Below are 18,450 nucleotides of genomic sequence, written 5' to 3' on the forward strand. Positions count from 1 at the left end.
TTTTGAACTATGGCGTCTTTTGCCGCACGAGACAAAAGAATCCTTGGTGCTGTATTATTTGTGTTGACAATTGTGGTAATAGCTGTGATAGCCTGGGTAGAAGAACTTGTGGTACCTGTGCGAGAACATTTGCTGCTGACTACCCCGGCTCCATCTGAACATTTTCATTTCACCTTACCATACCATGAAGAACGACACCGACAGACTTACTTGAACAATAGCTTCATTCAAATCTTGCATCATACCCATAATATGACGAACACTTCTAACTGTTGGGTATGTGGGATGTTGCCTGGGCATCAGAAGAAAGGAGGCACACCGCTCATCCCACTTCCGTTTTCCCACAATGGGTCTTGTCATGCCTGGTACACTCTCCTGTTCACTTTGCGCTGGCCAACAAAAGGGGGGCTGCTTTTCCGTTTAAATAAAATATGTTTTAATGATCGAGATGGCTATCCACAAGCTGAAGGTACTAAGTTCGAATGGGAAGAGTACCGCCCAGACAACGTATCTACACCTCGAGTTTAAAGCAATCAGCGAAATGTTAATATGTCTAACTCTTATGTTATTAATGTCATTGATACAAAGGCCGATCTTTGTATACGTAATAAAGGTACCATCCCAGTTGGCAGAAGTGAATGTAACATCACACTTACATTTGACACCCCGAATGGCATCTCATTTGTGGCCTCCCGAAATACGTACTTCATATGTGGCAATAAAGGTTATCATCGTCTCCCGTTAGGATGGTTAGGAACATGCTACATCTCTTTTGTATTGCCCCCTGTATTCATTGCCCCGCCAATGTATCATAATGACTATGTTTTGTACCATGACTTTGTATTGAACAGAGTCAAAAGAGCAGTAGTCCTTGAAGACATAGACCAGACAGATACCGCACTGCAACAATATGTAGATTTCAATTTGGGTTTGTTTTCTTTTGTGGGAGCTGCTCTGAACAGTCGGAAAATATGACGACTAACTCGTGTTGTTGAAGCTGTTGCCAATGATACTGCTTTTGCTTTGGGGAATATAACTGAGGAGCTTCAGATCTCTAGAATTGTAACGCTTTAGAACCGAATGGTTCTAGATGTAGTTCTAGCCGATCGGGGGGCATGCCGCATTATCGGAAGTAGTTGCTGTGTTTACGTCCCTGATAATTCACCATCTGTATATGATGCCATCTCCAAATTACATAAAATTGCTGCTGAGATACATCCGGACAATGGTACATGGACCTTTTCGGGGTGGTTTTGGTCAATGCTTAGTACATGGGGCTGGAAGCTACTGACAATCTTATGTATAATAATTGGGACATTATTCTTATTATTATTATTATTATGACAGCCAATTGCCTTCAACTTAATGGAGGTAAAACTGAGGTGTTGCTCATGGGCAAAAATTCCAACAGCTGGAGCAACCTTTGGTGGCCCCACTCATTGGGCCCAGCCCCCCCGCCTAAAAATCTGGCAAAAAACCTGGGAGTCTGGCTGGACTCGACACTCAGCTTCCAGGCTCACACTAAAAAAGTTGCCGCAACCTGCATTGGACTACTGAGAAGCCTTCATCCCATCTTAGGCTTCTTCGATTCCAAAACGAGACAACTCATCGTACAATCGACCATCTTGTCCAGGCTGGACTACGCGAGTGTCCTGCTATTAGGAGCTAACAAAGCGGAGATCAAGAGATTCCAACGAATTCAGAATTCCGCCGCCAGGGCTATAGTAGGTCTGCCGAGAAGGTGCTCTGCGAGAGCCACCATCCAAAGACTACACTGGCTACCGGTAGAAGCCCGTATCCAATTCAAGGCCCTCATCTTTGCCTATAAAATTCTGAGTGCTGAGGGACCAGAGCTCCTTCGCCCGTTGCTAACGCCCTACAATCCCCAACGCAACCTCCGCTCCAAAGGGCAACACCTAGTACTGGTCCCCCACACGAAGTACTGTCGCATAGGAGGACGCTCCTTCAGATTGCTAGGGGCCAAATTATGGAACTCCCTCCCCCTCCACATCCGCTGTATTGACAACCTACTGGCTTTCCGCAAAGCTATCAAAACTCTTCTCTTCCCCCCCATGTAGGTTCTCTCCCTTCTTTTTTTCTCCCAGTTGGTTATGATGGTTCTAGCGCCGGGACGCCCCGTTGCCAGGGCAGCTGTTGCGCTTTACAAAACTGCTAACATAACATAACATAACATTCTTCTTATGCTTATGTATTCAATGTGGTCCTGCATTATGTTCTATGTGTTTATCTGCTTGCATTCCATCCAGACGAGCTTTTGCCCAAAATGAACAAATAATTCGTAAAGAAGTGGCCCAAATTATGTCTATCGATATAGAAGATGGGTATCCCGATTATGTCCATTATAAGGTAGCTTCAGCTAAACGCTAAAAGGGTCATCTGTCATAATTTGACAATGACTGGGTTAGCGTTAAGCTTTTGCTACACATATTTTCCTTATCTTGGCCTTAGTGTTAAACGCCATTTTGTATGTTATGGCGGCCATTTTAGAGAATGAGTTGCCTCGTGGTCAGCGTGGCCTTTAGTCCTTTTTCCGTACCACTGACCACTCGAGTTTGCCCAGCAACAGGCTATTTTTAGTAACGGTCAAGCCCGCACATGCGCAGTTCCGACTGACCAGTCATCTTTTAGGAATGTTCCGCCAAACTGACCAGTGGTATTGTAACTCCTCCCATGAGTTGGCTGTGTTCCAAAAATGACCATATATGTACCTAACACTCTGTAGCCATGTACCTCCCATCTTTTAATGTCTGTAAAACTGTATAAAAGAAGGACTTACACCGATGTTCGGTGTGATACTTCTTGCATTGCCGAAGGGTGCTGTAGGAATGTACCACCACCCCATGGGGTCTTAATAAACTTGTCTTTTACATTTTCTAGTTTTCGTGCCAACAGTTCTTATGGTGTAGAGGGTACTCTGCGGAGTATGTAGGCCTGGAGAACCCAATACCACACTTAGACTCCGCTTTAAATGAGTTGTTAGTTGTTAGCTGGCAGCTAGGTATGATTAACGGTGGCAGAGTCAGAATAATACAGCCAAATACCACCAGCCTGAATGGAACTAGGCTGGTAGACAGTGCACGGCAAGGCTGCCTGGGCAATACACGGCTAGAGATGCCCGAGCCACACTCCAACCACCCCACAGTTTTAGACTTTCAGCTTCAGCTCTAATCAGCTCTAGTCAGACTTATCAGATTGCCACTGCTCCAGGCCCCTGGCCTCACCTCCCAGTGCTGGCTCCAACCGGTGGACGGTGTGCTGTATCTGCCACTGCCTGCCTTCACTGCCTGGCTTCACCACTTTTCTCCGATGTTTTCAGCACCCTTCGGGGGCACACATTCCTGTCACACAACTCGCCGGAGAAGTCAGCAGTCAGCAATAGTCTTTTACAGCATTCAGCAATAGATCGTCCTCAGCATAGTCGCGGTTGATCCCGCGACTGATCCCGGGGCATACTGGACTGCCGCAGCTCAGTTTTTCGGCTTGTTTTTTGCCAATATACAAAGTAAGCAAAATGTCCGCGGCTCCAGCGGTTCGCGACTCATGACTCCCGCGGTTCGTGGCTCCCGCAGCTCCAGTGCCCCCTCCTCCTTGCGTCGGCCCCAGGTACTGCAAAAAGCTGCAGTATGCACAGGTTATTTTATCACAAGCATATGCTAGAAAACCAGAAAAAAATATATATGTTAAAGCTGAAACATGGAGGACATATGGGTTGCTATAAAGTAATGTAATTGTAAATAAAGTTATCAATCATTGCATATAACTTTACTAGAACCGAACACCTGCTTCTTAGCATGTAGTTATATTTAGAGCCTCATACAAACCCTTTTTAGTTGTAATGCAATTCACAGAATAATAGGATTCTTTTTAGTAAAAAGAAAAGGTATTTTTGGTTTGAATTACTAGCAACATAGTTTAAACACAATAAATTGATTGAAAAAACAAGCAGGCATTGAAAAGTCGAATAGGCCTTGCCTTTGAAAGGCATATGCCGATGCTTTGGGCTTTGCCAATGCATGTTGCTAAAACGGACCATCAGTAGCAAAGAATAAAAAAAAAAATTGTCAAAAGTCATTAAGTGTATGTATTACATCTTACCATTACCATGTTAACCTATTTCACGCGCAAGCACAATTGTTAACTCTTTTTCTCAATGGCGTGGAAGCTCAGAGTGTCATATCAGTCGTGTATGCCTTTGCAGAAATATTGAACTGCTGTGCCGAGATTTCATGTTTGCATATTTACTGCTCAAAGAAAGCTTTCCCACTGAAGAGCTGTAAAACGAGAATACTTCAGCTGTACAAAGCGCCTTCCAAATTCAGAGACATTTGTTGTGTCATCCAATGGGTAACAAAACTAATTGCTGCGGATTACTCTGGTGAAAAACAGAACTAGAAGTTGGCTTTAACCATCACATCCAAATAATTTGTGTGCAATTGTGCAAAGTAAAGAGAGGATAGGGGGCATGACGAGTAAACTGGTGATAGGTTAAAGTGAAGTTCTAGCTTCTTTAATTTAATAATTAAGTCTGGGCGGTGAACTCCGCTCGCAGAGTTTGCGATGATTTTCGCACTTCGCGTTACGTGGAGTTCCGCGGAGTCCACTTCCTGGTGAGATTTTTCTTGTTCGCGATCGTTAACATCAAGTTGGTGAGCTCGAGCGTGAATAATCAACCTCCCGGTGAGATTTCTCAACACAGGCGGTCAGTTTTCTCATTGTGAGTGGTTGCGTATGCTCGCAACTGCTCGCGTTCAGAAACCGTCTGTTCACGTTGAGAAACCTGCAGCTCGAGTAAAACTCTACTCGAGCGGCAGGTAGGAAGCAGCGCCGCTTGTGCTGTGCATGGTGCCATTTGCGATGATTGTACAGTGCAGACAAGCACCTGGCATTGAAAATCATAGCTAACAGCATTTATCCAACGCTCTCCGCAGCTCAGCTCCACGTAGCGTGGCAGTGGTTATTTTTGCACTTTTCGGACTTCTGTGTAGCAGAACTCCTCAAACTCGGCCCAGGCTTATTAATAATGGGCATTTTTTTACTGGCCATCTTGAGAGAAAGAGAATGTGTTCGAGTGAGATAGCGCCTAACTTACGAAGACATTCTAACTACCAGTAGATGCCTGAAAGGCTCTTCACAGTTGCAATTAGTAGTAAGACCCGAGGGAATAGCACCAGATGTGCAGGGAGATACAATGATAAAGCACAAATGAACCTGCCTGCTCTTGGTCTGTTTAAATAAAGGAGGGCTCTACAACGCAATCATGACTTTAGTTCCCCACTTTGAAAATGCTTCCAGGACATCAGAAGGGGGATTATTCGGTTGTATTTCTAAAATTAGTTTGTATTTGCGAACTAGAAAAACTTGTTCTTACACTTGGACGTGATGCTTTTCTCACAAAAACATCCTAATGTAGTTTCAGTCTCTGGTTTGACAAGGACAGTCTAAAAACATTGTGCGCATGGAGGGTGCTGAACAGCACAATGCAAGGAGACACGCATGAGTGAGTAGATAGAAGCACTAGCAAAGCCAATATGTCTCGCTTAAGGGGGAGCTATTGGCTTTGCGATTCTGATTTAGCTATGATGTCTGCCAGCGTGGCTGCTGTTCCGCAAGGCTAAAGGTTAGAGGAGTAAAGAAGAATGGCGTGGAGTGTCATAAGGTAGAGTCGAGTGGAGAGGAGTGATATGGAGTGTCATGGAGTAGCATACAGAGTTGTGGAGTGCCATGGAGGGAGTAGAGCATCATAGAGTGGAAAGGGGTAGAGTGGAGCACAGTGTCAGAGTTGAGTAGAATGTTCTAGAATGGAGTGGCATAAAGTGTCAGAGAGTGGTCTAGAGCAGAGTGGAGTGGTGTAAAGGATGTTGCATAGAGTGGAGTAGAGTGGTGTACAGCGAAGAAGATTGTCATAGAGTGAAATATCACAGAGTGGAGTGGAACAGAGTGGAGTAATGCATCATAGAATAGAGTGGAGTAAAGTGGCATGGAGTGGAATAGATGGAGTTGAGTAGAGATTCATAGAATCAAGTAGTGTCATGGAATGGCATAGCATAGTAGTGTGCTGTAGAGTGGAGTGTCACAGAGTGGAGTAGAGTGTCAGTGGAGCAGAGTTTAATGGATTAGAGCACCATAGTGTGGAGTATTGTGGAGTTGAATGTTGTAAAGTGTAGAATAGTGCAGTGGAGCAGAGTAGCCTAGAGTGAAGTGGTGTCAACTTCAGTGCTGCAGAGTAGATTGGCATAGAGTGCATTTGTTTTGGGTAAAGTGGTGTAGAGGGCATTGCCGTAGAGTGCAGTGACATAGAGTAGTGCAGAGTGTAGTGGCATAGAGAAGAACAGCGCAGAGTAGATTGTAGTGGTGCACAGTACAATAGCATAGAGTGGAGTGAAGTAGAGTAGAGAGGCGCAGAGTGGAATAGAGTGGCGTAGGGTGAAGTGGCATAGACTGGAGTGGTGCAGGGTATAGTGCAGTGGCATAGCGTAGAGCGGTGTAGAGTGCAGTGGCATAGAGTGCAGTGGTGTAAAGTTCATTGGCATAGAGTGCAGTTCTGAAGAGTAGAGTGTCAGAGTGCAGCGTCATTGAGTGCAGGGTCGTAGAGTACGGCAGAGTAGAGTGGTGCAGAGAGTAGTGAAGTAAAGTACAGCGGTGCAGAGTAGAATAGAGTGGCTTTCAGTGCAGTCACATAGAATGCAGTGGTGTACAGTGAAGTAGTGTGCAGTGACATAGAGTATGTTATATAGTATAATGGCATAAAGTGGAGTGGTGCAAAGTAGTTGGCGTAGGTGCAGTGGCATAGGATGCACTGGTTTTAAGTAAAGTGTTGTAGAGTGCACTGGCGTAGAGTGCAGTGGTTTAGAGTACAGTAGCATAGCATAGACTGCAGTGGTGAAGAGTGGAGTAAAGTGGTATAGAGTGCATTGGCATAGAGTGTAGTGGCATAGAATAGATTGGTTTAGAATAGAGTGAAGTGGTGCAGGGTAGATCGCAGGGGCATAGAGTGGAATGATGTAGAGTGGCACAGCATTGATTATAGCATACAGTAGAGTGGTGCAGAGAGGAGTAGAGTGGCATAGAGTGTGGTGGCATAGAATAGATTGTTTCAGAGTAAAGTGAAGTGGTGTCGAGTGGAGTGGTGCAGGGTAGTGTGAAGTGGTGTGAAGCAGAGTCTATTTTTTTACCCCAGGCCAATTCTGCCCACCCCTGAGGCATGATACCCTGATAAGCCCCCACCAGCTAGCATAAAAGGAATCTGTTAAATTGACCAAACTGTCCCAGCTGTTCTTTTTCTACGAATAGGCCCCAAAATGTCTCTCTCATACGAATCTTCTCAGTGAGGCTCAGCTCCCCGGAGCCCCCACTTCCTCGATCTGCACCTCTTCTCTTACACCCACGTAGATACCGCAAGAATAGCAATACCGCAAGAACAGGGAACTTCCCGAGCAAAAAGAGACATCACGCAATACCTGATGGTTGGGGCCACTTGCCATCTGTCATCTTTCATATTATTGTGTCTGTTGCTAGCCTTAATGTAACTAAGACATGCAACCAATATCTTCCTAAATGTTTCTCTTTCTTATAAAAGTTTCCCTGAAGTGACGCAAATCCTGGTCAATAGATGTGCAATTTCATTATGATTCATGGTCAAACATCCTGTGACCTTTTGAGAAACCTTTTGTAGAGTGGGTGGCACTTCTGTTTTCTCAAATATTTTCCAGACGTGACCAAAATGTGTCATGTCCTATAGGTCAAAGACACCTGATAATGTCGTCATTATGTGGTCAATGGTTCATCATTGAAAGATTATAAAGATCTGCTCCTCAGTCCATTCAACAGACTACCTCGTTGCAGTGACCCCTTGGGTCACTGACGCCTGTGTGGTCTCCTTCAGCCCCCTATCTAAGCATCTTTGGCTGAAGCTCTAATTGTTTCTGGCACTTTAAAATTGTCCTTTTCTCTCTCCTCTGCGTTGCCCTTATTCTAAAACATTATTGCAATTGCAAAGCAATAACGTTGTTCCTCCTAACTTAACATGTGCATTACTCGCATTGCAGTCAAGTGTAGTTTGCATTTTGAAAAGATTTCCATAGATTTAAAATATTTTTGCATTGCCAGAGTTTCTCCTTCATTCCAGAAATGAGTGTTTCATTCCCTAATTAATTTCAATTGTGCCTTTTTAATAATTCTGGCACCTCGCATTCTGGGCCTCTTTAAAATGTTGAACCTGCATGAATTATTCTCTTCAGGAAGGCTTGTTTCAAGTTCTCTATATTTTCATAGAATGTATTCTGTGTCTTTCTGAGTCTCTAGCTGATTTAAATGTGATTTTTAATGGATCCTCACTCCAGCTTGCCTTATAGTTCTCATCAGAAAGACTTGATTCTAGGCACTATGATTTCATAACAAATGTACTCCATGTCTTTGGATCTCTAGCAGTTTTCCATTATGCATTTTTAAGAATTACTCTTTTCAGCTTGCCTCGCAGCATTTTAGAAGCGATTTCTATTTAGCATGTACTCCTGGCAGAGTGAAGCCAGGTTTTCTTAAGAGTGTTCACTAGCAATGCGTTTTATCGAAATACATGTGTTTTTGTGTAATAAAGTGCCACTCCGATGTGAAAAGTTGTCATCTCACATTATTGTTCCTTCTTTCTCAGTGCATTATTGAGACGATACTCCTTATCACAGTTGAACGTGGCCACACCCTTAACGGGGGCTCGGAAGGGCCCCCAGTTCCCCCTCTCTCAGGTGCAGAGTTGAGTGGAGTGGTATAGAATAGTAGCGTAGAGTGCATTGGCGTAGACTGCATTGGTGCAGAGTGGAGTGGTGTGAAGTGGTGCAGAGTGGAGAGGCCTAGACTGGAGTGCTGTAGAGTGCAGTGTCATAGAATACAATGGTGCACAGCAGTTTAGAGTGGCATGGAATACATTGGTATAGTGTGCAACAGAGTGACCTATAGTGGTGCAGAGTAGAGTATAGCGGTGGAGAGTAGAGTTTGCATGTCGTAGAGTGGCATGGAGTTCAGTGGCAGTAAGTGTAGTGCTGCAGAGTAGAGTATTGTAGTGTGCAGTGGTATAGAGTAGAGTGGCATAGAGTGCATTGGTGTAGGGTGCAGTGGCATAAAGTGGTGCACAGTAAAGTGACAGAGTACAATGGTGTAGAGTAGCAAAGTGTGCATTGACATAGAGTATAGTGGCATACAGTGGTGCAGAGTAAATTGGTATAGATTGCAGTGGTGTAGAGTGTACTGGTTTTGAGTAAAGTGGTGTAGAGAGCAGTTGCATAGAGTGCAGCAGTATATAATTAAGGTGAGTAGTAAGGAGTGGCGTAGGTTGGATTGGCACAGAGTGTAATCGAGCAGCGTAGACTGCAGTGGCATAGAGTAGATTGTTTCAGAGTAGGGTGAAGTGGCATAGAATTCAGTGGTATAAAGAAGAGTGTCATTGAGTGCAGTGGTCCAGAGTAGATTAGAGTGGATGGGCGTGGAGTACAGTTGCATAGAGTAGAGTGATGCAGAGTAGAGTAGAGTGGTGTGTGAGTTCAGTGTCAAAGAGAGTACTGTGACGTAGAGTGAAGTGCCATAGAGGGGAGTGGAGCAGAGTAAAGTGGAGTGGTGCAGGGTAGAGTGCAGTGGCATATGAGTGGCGTGTTGCAGAGTAGAGTGTGGTGTAGAGTGCATTGGCATACAGTAGAGTGGTGCACTGGCATAGAGTGCAGTTGCATAGACGGTAGTAGGGTGCAGTGGTGTACAGTGCAGTCATGCAGAGTACAGTGTCGAGAGTGCAGTGTCATAGAGAGATGCAATATAGAGTGATGCACAGTAGAGTGGTGCATAGAGCAGTAACATAGTGTACAGTGGTTCAGAGTAGAATAGAGTGGTGCAGAGTGCAATGGCATATAGCACAATAGTATAGAGTAGTGGCATAGAGTGGAGTGTACAGAGTGCAGTGTTGCAGAGTGAAGTGGCATGTAGTGGTGTACAGAGCAGTGGCAAAGAGTGCAGTGGTGCATAGTAGAGTACGGCAAAGTGCACTGGCATAGAGAAGAGTGGTGGAGAGTTAAATAGTGAGGCGTAGAGTGTAGTGACGTGGAGCAGAGTTTCACAGTGCAGTGGTGCACAATAGAGTAAAGTGGCTTACATTACATTGGTGTAGAGTGCAGAAGAGTGGCATAGAGTGGTGCAGAGTGGAGAGCAGTTACCTAGAGTAGAGTGGAGCAGAGAAGAGTGGTATAGATGTAAGTCGCAGAGAGTTCAGTGCTAAAGAATAAAGTGACGTACAGTGCAATGGTGTACAGTGGAGTGGTGTAGAGTTTAGTGGCATAGAGTATAGTTTAGTGGTGTACACCGAAGTGGTGCAGAGTAGATTAGCATAAAGTGCACTGGTGTAGAGTGTCTTGGTTTTGAGTAAAGTGGTGTAGAGTGCATTGACATAGAGTGCAGTGGCATGGTGTGGAGTGGTGCAGAGTGTAATAGAGTGGCATAGACTGCAGTGCCAGAGTCAAATGTTTGAGAGTAGAATGAAGTGGTGTAGAGTGCAGTGGTATAGAGTAGAGTCTCATAGAGTGCAGTTGTGCAGAGCAGATTAGAATGGCTTAGAGGGGATAATTAGGCATAGAGTGCAGTGGCATAGCGTTCAGTGGCTTAAAGGTCAGTAGCTTAGAGTTCAGTGTCATAGAGTTCAGTGGCACAGAGTTCAGTGGCATAAAATTCAACAGCATAGAGTGGTGTAGAGTAGAGTGGTATAGAGTAGAGTGGCAGAGAGAGCAGTGCTGGAGAGCATACTGTCATGGAGTGCAGTGGTGTATATGTAGAGTGCATTGGTGTAAAGTGGCAGAGAGTAGCATAGAGTGTAGTGGAGCAGGTTAGAGTGGCATAGAGTGCAGTGGTGCAGAGCAGAGTGGCTGAGAGAACAGTGGCATAGAGTACAGTGGTTAGACTGTTGTAAAGTGCATTGATGCAGAGTAGAATAAAGTGGTTTAGAGTGCAGCGTCATAGAATATGGTGGCATAAAGTGATTTGGTGCAGATTAGATTGGCATACAGTGCATTGGCTTTGAGTAAAGTGGTGTAGAGAGCATTGATGTAGAGTGCAGTGGCATAGAGTGCAGTGTTGCAGAGTAGGGTGGCATAGACCGGAGTGGCGCAAAGTGGTGTAGAGTGCAGTGGCAAAGAGTGCATTGTTGCATGTTGGGAAGATTGCATTGGCATAGAGTAGAGCGGAGTGATGTGGTGTAGAGTAGAGAGGCATAGAGTGGAGTGGTGCAGAGAAGATTGCAGTGATGCGGTGTGGAGTGGCATAGTGTGGAGTGGTGCAGTGTAGAGTGAAATGGCATGGAGTGGTGCAAAGTAGAGTGGAGTGGGCTAACGTGGAGTATGCATGGTTAGGTAGTGTACTGTCATTACAGATAACGCATCTTCAATTGAAATAGCCATTACCTTTGCACTCACATACCGTTTTACTGATCAAAGAATGAAGCGCACGAACAATAATGTGCAGAAATGTCGTCACCCAGTGTATTGATTTGATCGCCAGCACATCTTATTTATAGTTATTTTCATTGTGTTGTATGTTAGAAGAAAAAAACATCTGTACAGACTTCCACAAGAAGACCCCCACTAACCAGCATGATTGTCATATAAATTCTCTCACTTTGAAGTCAAAGAAAGAAAAATAAACACCAAATTCCTTGGAAGACACAGACTGACATTTCAACTCTGTATTTGAACGCACAGGAAATGTGACAAGATATCATGATGTAAAGGCCTTTTTACAGAAAGTGAGTTTGTGGAGGAATACAGTAAACAAGGTTTGGGCAACAAGAGAGAGAAACTTGAGCTGGGCAGCCTAAAGCAAATAAAGCCAGCAAATTAAAAGCCAGAAAATGTGAGTTACAAAGCCAAAGGTAAGCAATGGGCGAAATGCACCCCTAGGTCAGCATTCTGAATATCCCCAAGATGTTTTTAGCAAACCAGAAAGCTGCACTGCCTGGTAGGCTGTGACCTAAAAACACAACAATGTGTCTGATCAACTAGGGCAGCTGGCCAATGAGCACTGCTGTTGGGGGCTTGTCCCACCCTCCCTGTTTGCCGCTTATGTAGCCTGCGGGTTGTAGAATTGCCCTAAGTGGATCAACCCTATCCCTTACTCAATTTGCCACTGGATTCAAGCTAGCCTGGCTGATGAGGGGTGTCACCCCAAAACCTGTCCCAGGATGCTTGTTTCCGGTTCAGGAAAGGCCTAGCTTGGCAGTTCGGGCTGAACTGTTCCCATTAGGCACAGGGTCAAGACTGAGTTGCATATTGCTGGGTCCGAACTGAGGTGGCGAAGTGAGCTAATGAACATTGATAGATTCAACCCAGATCTGTGACTGAGGGTGAGTGTCTGAAAAGTTTCAGCACTCCGTCCATCATCTCCTTGTTTTTCCTAAGTGGATCGCCCCTATTCCACTGTCCCTTGCTCGGCGCAGCCCATATTGAACAGTTTTAAGCTCCCACTAGTAGTAGTCCACGCAGTTCCATTAACCACAATGATCTGTAAGCTATAATGAGGGTGGGAGAGATATACATGAGAGAGAGAAGAACATGGGGGCAAAAGGAGAAACACATGGATGAGAGATAACAACACAGAGTACCTGGTGCAGGCATGAACAGAGACACGAGATCATATCATGGAATAAAGGAAGAGCAGAGAAGCATACGTGCAAGAGATCACAACATGGAGCTGAGGAGCACGGAATGCCATGGGAGAGATAGCAACGTGTAGGCAGGAAGAAACGCACACAAGGGAATGACAACTGGTGATGGGGCTGAGTTCTCCCCTCTAGGTTTACTCAGGGACCCCAAGCGACGGACCATTGGTTCCTGCTTGGAAGTGTGGACGGGAGAAAAACCCTGTGTCTTTCTTTTTGTCCTCATTTCACCATGGCGTCTGCAACTCTTGGACCATTTGGCACCCTCGGTTTGTCTCACGGTCCATTGCAATTACCTTGCCGCAGGGCCACCCAGCTCTGGTCTTATCAGGGGAGGGCAAAAACCCACCTCCGGGTCCATGGCCTGGTGTAATCATAGGACTATATTTGGATGTTTCTCCAGCAGCCCTACTTATCGCCATGAATGCTAGCCTGTCCATTTTATAAAATCCTCCCAGATTTCCCCCGACCTTGGTGATTTGCATTTAATGTCCGTATGACTAGTCCACTTGACCACCTTTAACCACTCTGTTCGATGTCGGGGAGCTGGATCTAACCAATGTTTTCAAATTTCCAGCCTAGGCAGAAGTAGAAGGTAAAATACTAGGCCCCTTTGCTCATTACTTAGAGTATTGAGCATTTTGTTGTCACCCCAAAGAGTATCAAAGTCTCTGTCAGAATACATGTGCCCCCAAAACATCCCCCATAGTGATTTCCACTGTTTCCCAAACTTCTTGAATCTTAGGGCATGAGAAGAACATATGTACGTCGTTCGCTCTTGGAAGGTAACATCTCTTGTAACCAGGGACTGGCTGTGTCACGAACGTAGCCACTTTTTGAGGGGTCCAATACAGCCTATTAATTACAAAGAAGTGGTGATGCTTAAGATTCGCAGGCATGACTGTTGAGTATAATAGTTTTTCGAAAGTACGTCCAAAGAAATTGTATGTTTTCTTCCTGAAGTACATTGGACCAGATCGCATAAGGGGCCTCCAGTTTCTCTTTCCCTGCCTCCAGAAAAAACCCATACCACTTAGCCACTTCTTTTCTTTTTGGACTGACATCTTGAAGAAGGCTGTTTAAATCCCATAGTCCATGTGTCTCCCTAGAGGCTGTTGCAAACCATGATGTAAGCTGCATGTATTTAAATCTAGACAATCTGTAGCCATCTTTGTGCTCAACACCTCCCATGGTAACATGCCTTCCTTGGATATCAAATCTCCCCACTTGACTATCTCGGCTTGTTTTAAAGGGAGTCTTAGTCTGTCCCTCAGGCATTCTGGTGACCCAGGGGAATCCCATGATCGTTGCGAATTCTGAATAGTACTCAGTGTTTAGCATCTTCCTTATTCCACACCACAGATACTGAGCGGTTTTTAAAACCTTTAGTCTTACTTTTTTGAAGAATTTTTGGTCACCAAATTTGTATTGAAAAGCGACTGGTCCAAAACGATTTGGTAATTTCCCTCAGCAATGAGCCCCAGGAAGAAAGGTTGGGCTCCCCGATAAGCATACAGAGATTTTTAAATTGGAATGTCATACAATAAGGGCTAAGATCCGGCAGGGCCAACCCCCCTTTCTTAAGTTGACGTCTTAACTTTTTTCAAGAAACCGTACCCAGCGGGAAGCCCAGATAAAACTAGTTATTTTCCCCTGTATTTTTTTCATTTCACAACTCACAAAGAACGGAAGGTACCCCTATGTGATTAACAGGGAGGGGGTAAACAACCTATGCGAAAATTCTGAACCCTGAAACCAGAGGCCTGAAATAGCACTAGGATTTATCAAAGACCAATTCTATTCTATCCAGTTACATAACAATTTCCAGTTGGATCTACATATAAATATGTGTCACTGTGTACTATGACTCACATGCAAATTAATAATAATAAAAAAGATTTTATTCAAAACAATGCCTCCCTCTGGGTTACACTCTAAATGTCCTTGTTTAAAAACATTAAAAATACAAACATATACACAATATAATTTGGTCAAAAGATCATTAAAAAAGAATTTTATAACAGTCGAACGGCGTTTCGGTGTGCAAAATTCTTTTGCACCTTCATCAGGACAAACAATTTATAATTCTTAATCTAGAAATAGAAACAACATTTTAAGTGCCTGTATTATACATTTCCACCTTTAAAGCAATGCATTGTCTAATACCTCTGGAATTATTATATAAGTTTATTTGTCAACTGGATGACTTAGTGGTCTCTAATTTGTATGAAGAATATTTTTGGAAAAGTCTCTGCATTAACATATTATAATAACCATAATTTGTTCCACCGCCGATTCCTCTGGAGCTAGTACTTTATATTATATATGGGAGAGGCTGGCTAAAATGCAGTGAGACTCATAGATCCTCTATGTATTTGTATAAGGTCCTAACATCCATTCATTTAATGTTCTAGATTAAAAAATACCTTATGAGGTTCTTTGGGAATTATGATTCATCAATTTCATAGTTCCAAAATATAACCTGATAATTTCTCCGGCTCCTATATGGGTAGCCTAATGGAAAAATAAAGTGCATTCTTATTTGCCAATTACCCATACCATGGAGTTCTTGGGTATTTCAAACTCCTATTGTTTTTTTCTTTTCATCCTTTGGAAATCTAAGAGGGATGCAGTTGAATAAGCATGTGAACTTCGGGAGTATGAACATTTTCACTAGATTAACACTCCCATATATTGTCAATGGTGAGTTCTTCCACCTGGACAATGAATTGTTGACCTCCCTGGCCACCCTCTTCAAATTGTGTACTGGGATCTCATCTATTTTGATGACTATCACAATTCCTAAATATTTTATCTCTCACGCTCTCTACCACCCCAATCCTCCACGTTCCAACACATTACCTCCGTCTTAGTGGTGTTCACTAAGTAACCGGATACTGGCCCATTATCATTTGTCAGCTGTTCCACGCTAGGTAATGTACGTGCCGGGTCAGAAGTATAGATAATCAAATCATCCGCATATAGAGTTATTTTACTGCGGGAAGGGAGTAGGTCTATAGGAGCTATCTGTTCATCTTTCCTCAATATATGTGCCAAAGGTTCGATGTATATATCGAACAGGAGAGGCGAGAGGGGGCAACCTTGCCTCGTCCCTCTACAGATATTAACCCTCTTCGTCAGGAAGCCGTTTAGGAGGATTTTGGCTGTTGGGCACTCGTATAAGCTTTTTTTTTTCTTTTTTAATTTTTCAAAGACCTTTATTGAAATTCTTGCACATCAGGTTACAGGGTAATCAATCAGTGCTTCCGCAAATAACAAGAGAAAATAGAAAAAACACATTAGTTATAGGCATCATAAAGGCAGTGGTACAGCAGCGGAACACCGTTGAGTGTAAGGAGAAGTGGCAGGATATGAAGCATGAAAGTGCAGGGAGGGGCTTCAGACGGGTCACGGTGCCGGCGGGACGGATGTGAGGAATAAGCAGAATGCAGGGAGAGGGAGGTAGATCTCTACGGACCAGCACCGGCGGTCGCTGCGGGTGGAGTGCTGGCAGGGAGCGCGGGAGAGGTCGCAGAGGGAGAGGCATTCCGACAGAGGAGCTATGAGACAAGAGGGCCCCAGATATCAAGTGGCCGACCAGTAGCCGGCATTAGCTCCCAAAATTTTGACAGGAGCGTATGGCAAAGCACAGCATCTTCGAGTCAAGCATTGACCTTCGGTGCGGGCCTCCAACCCCAATGCATGGCAACTCTGCGACACGCGATAATGAGCAGTATAGCTGTGTGCCAATTGGAGGCTTCAGGACAGTGTTTCACCAAGTTAAGTAGGCAGGTCAGAGGATCTAGCGAGGAGGTAATCTCAGTAATGATGGTACACATGTCACGCCAATATGCAGAAACCAAGGGGCACAGCTAGGCAAGGTGAGAAAAGCCCGCCGCGGGGGGCGAACACCGAAGATATCTGTCACTAGAGGCGAGGCCCATTCTGTACAGCTGAGTGGGAGAGCGGTACAGTTTGGGCAAATATTTAAAATGTATGAGGTGCAGGTGATAATTGGGAGATAGACGTTTGGTCTGCTTACAACAGTACAGCCAATCCTCAGAAAGAGCAATACCAAGATCCTCGCTCCAGGCAATGCGGGCGCGATCAGCAGATATTGAGGAAGCGGCTAATGTGGGGGCATAGAGCCTTGAGACCAGCTTGTGAGAGGAGGTGGAAGTTTATGTCAAGTCAAGGGCCGCCATCGAAGGGCGGCTGCGGGAATGTGAGGTGCAACTCCCGATAGGACGCTCTAAGTTGATAACATAGCAATGTGTCCAGTGGACAAGACTCGTCCGGAAGCGAAAAGAAATTGCCGTTGGGGTAGAGGTCTGATAAAGTGGCCAGTCCCAGGCCAGTCTCACGTTTAACCATCCAGGCCGTGTGCAGTGAGGGAAAAGCTGGGTGGTATGTGACAGGCATGGCACCGGCGGAGAGCAAGCTAGAGTCGGAATATTTTCTAAGGCCGTCCCAGGCCCAGCACAGGGTCCCCACTGTGTCAATATCTCAGCGCTGTTGTTTTGCAGGGGCAAAGGGGTGCTCGTATAACCTTCATAGTGCCATGACAAAGCCTGCGCTAAAGCCCATTGATCTCAAAACTGCCCAGAGAAATACCCAACTCACCCGATTGAATGCCTTGGCAGCGTCAATAGTGATCACTGGGGAATCGAATGCTCAGCTGCTAGGTCTATGGTCCCAATTAATTACAATGTAAGTTCTTGGATTTTTCTCTTGAGGACAAAGCCCTTCTGATCCATATGTATCATTTGGGGTGCCACCTTCACCAATCTCTCTGCTAAAATGCCAGAGTTTGTAGTCTGCATTCAACAAGGAGATTGGTCGATATTCCTTGGGTCCTTTGCGGGTTTTAATATCAGGACAATTACTGCCTCCCTTCATAACCTCTGAATCTGTTCTTCCCCCTTATAGACTGAGTTAAAAAGTGACATCATTTCTAGGACTATTTAATCTATTATTGGTTTGTATACCTAAATCGGTTATGCGTCTGGGCCTGCTGCCTTTCCATTCCTTATATGCGCAAGCTGTTCTCTAAATTTCACCTTCAGTAATTGGGGCATTCATGCTCTTCCTGTCCTCTATTGTAAGACTGGGGAGACCAACCCTATTTAGCCATTGATTTAAACTCTTCTCACCAGGCCGCACTTCTTCCGCATACAAATCAGAGAAGAGTGAAACCAAGATGGCCTGGATTTCGTCATCCTTGTTCGTGGTATCACCTTGGGCGTTGATAACTAGTTCCCCGATATAGTTTTGTGCCCTCTCTCCCCTCGACTTCCATGCTAACAAGGCACCGGCTCTCTCCCCATACCCAAATTGTTGTGAGCCCCCCGTTGCCCACTTCTTTCTACATTTCATCTCTAGGTTAGCCCTATAGTTTGCTATAGTTTCCTCCAACAGTTTTGTGTACTCCTCTCTATTCTGTATGTTTCTTGCCATTTGCTGCAGCTTAGCTTTCAATTTCCCAGTTCTTTCTGCCAAAGTTCTCAACTCAGCCCTATCTATCTTATGCTTATAGGGACCTGGCTCTGTAGTATGCCTCGCACGTACGCCTTAAAAGTACCCCAAATGACACTCATGGAGGCCGAGTGAGTATTATGCAGGAAGAACTCCTCAGTTGTGTTTTTCATAAGGATAGAGACATCTGGGTCTAATAAAATAGATCTTTTCAATGTCCATCTCCCGGTATCCCCCACTCTGATTCCTGTCAATGTAACACTAACTACAGCATG

General features: G+C 44.7%; 1 protein-coding gene across 1 annotated transcript in view; it reads left to right on the forward strand.

Annotated features, from left to right (window-relative positions):
• LOC147673934 (uncharacterized) overlaps positions 1-15,953 on the forward strand; it is a 56,278-nt gene extending 40,325 nt beyond the window's left edge. Inside the window, exon 4 of the mRNA XM_086945542.1 lies at positions 15,915-15,953. Within this exon, the coding sequence (XP_086801668.1) occupies positions 15,915-15,953 (39 nt within the window). The remainder of the gene's footprint in view (positions 1-15,914) is intronic.
• Positions 15,954-18,450: the final 2,497 nt, after the last annotated feature.

This window comes from Lissotriton vulgaris, chromosome 12 (assembly GCF_964263255.1).
Source record: "Lissotriton vulgaris chromosome 12, aLisVul1.2, whole genome shotgun sequence".
Classification (NCBI taxonomy): Eukaryota; Metazoa; Chordata; class Amphibia; order Caudata; family Salamandridae; genus Lissotriton; species Lissotriton vulgaris.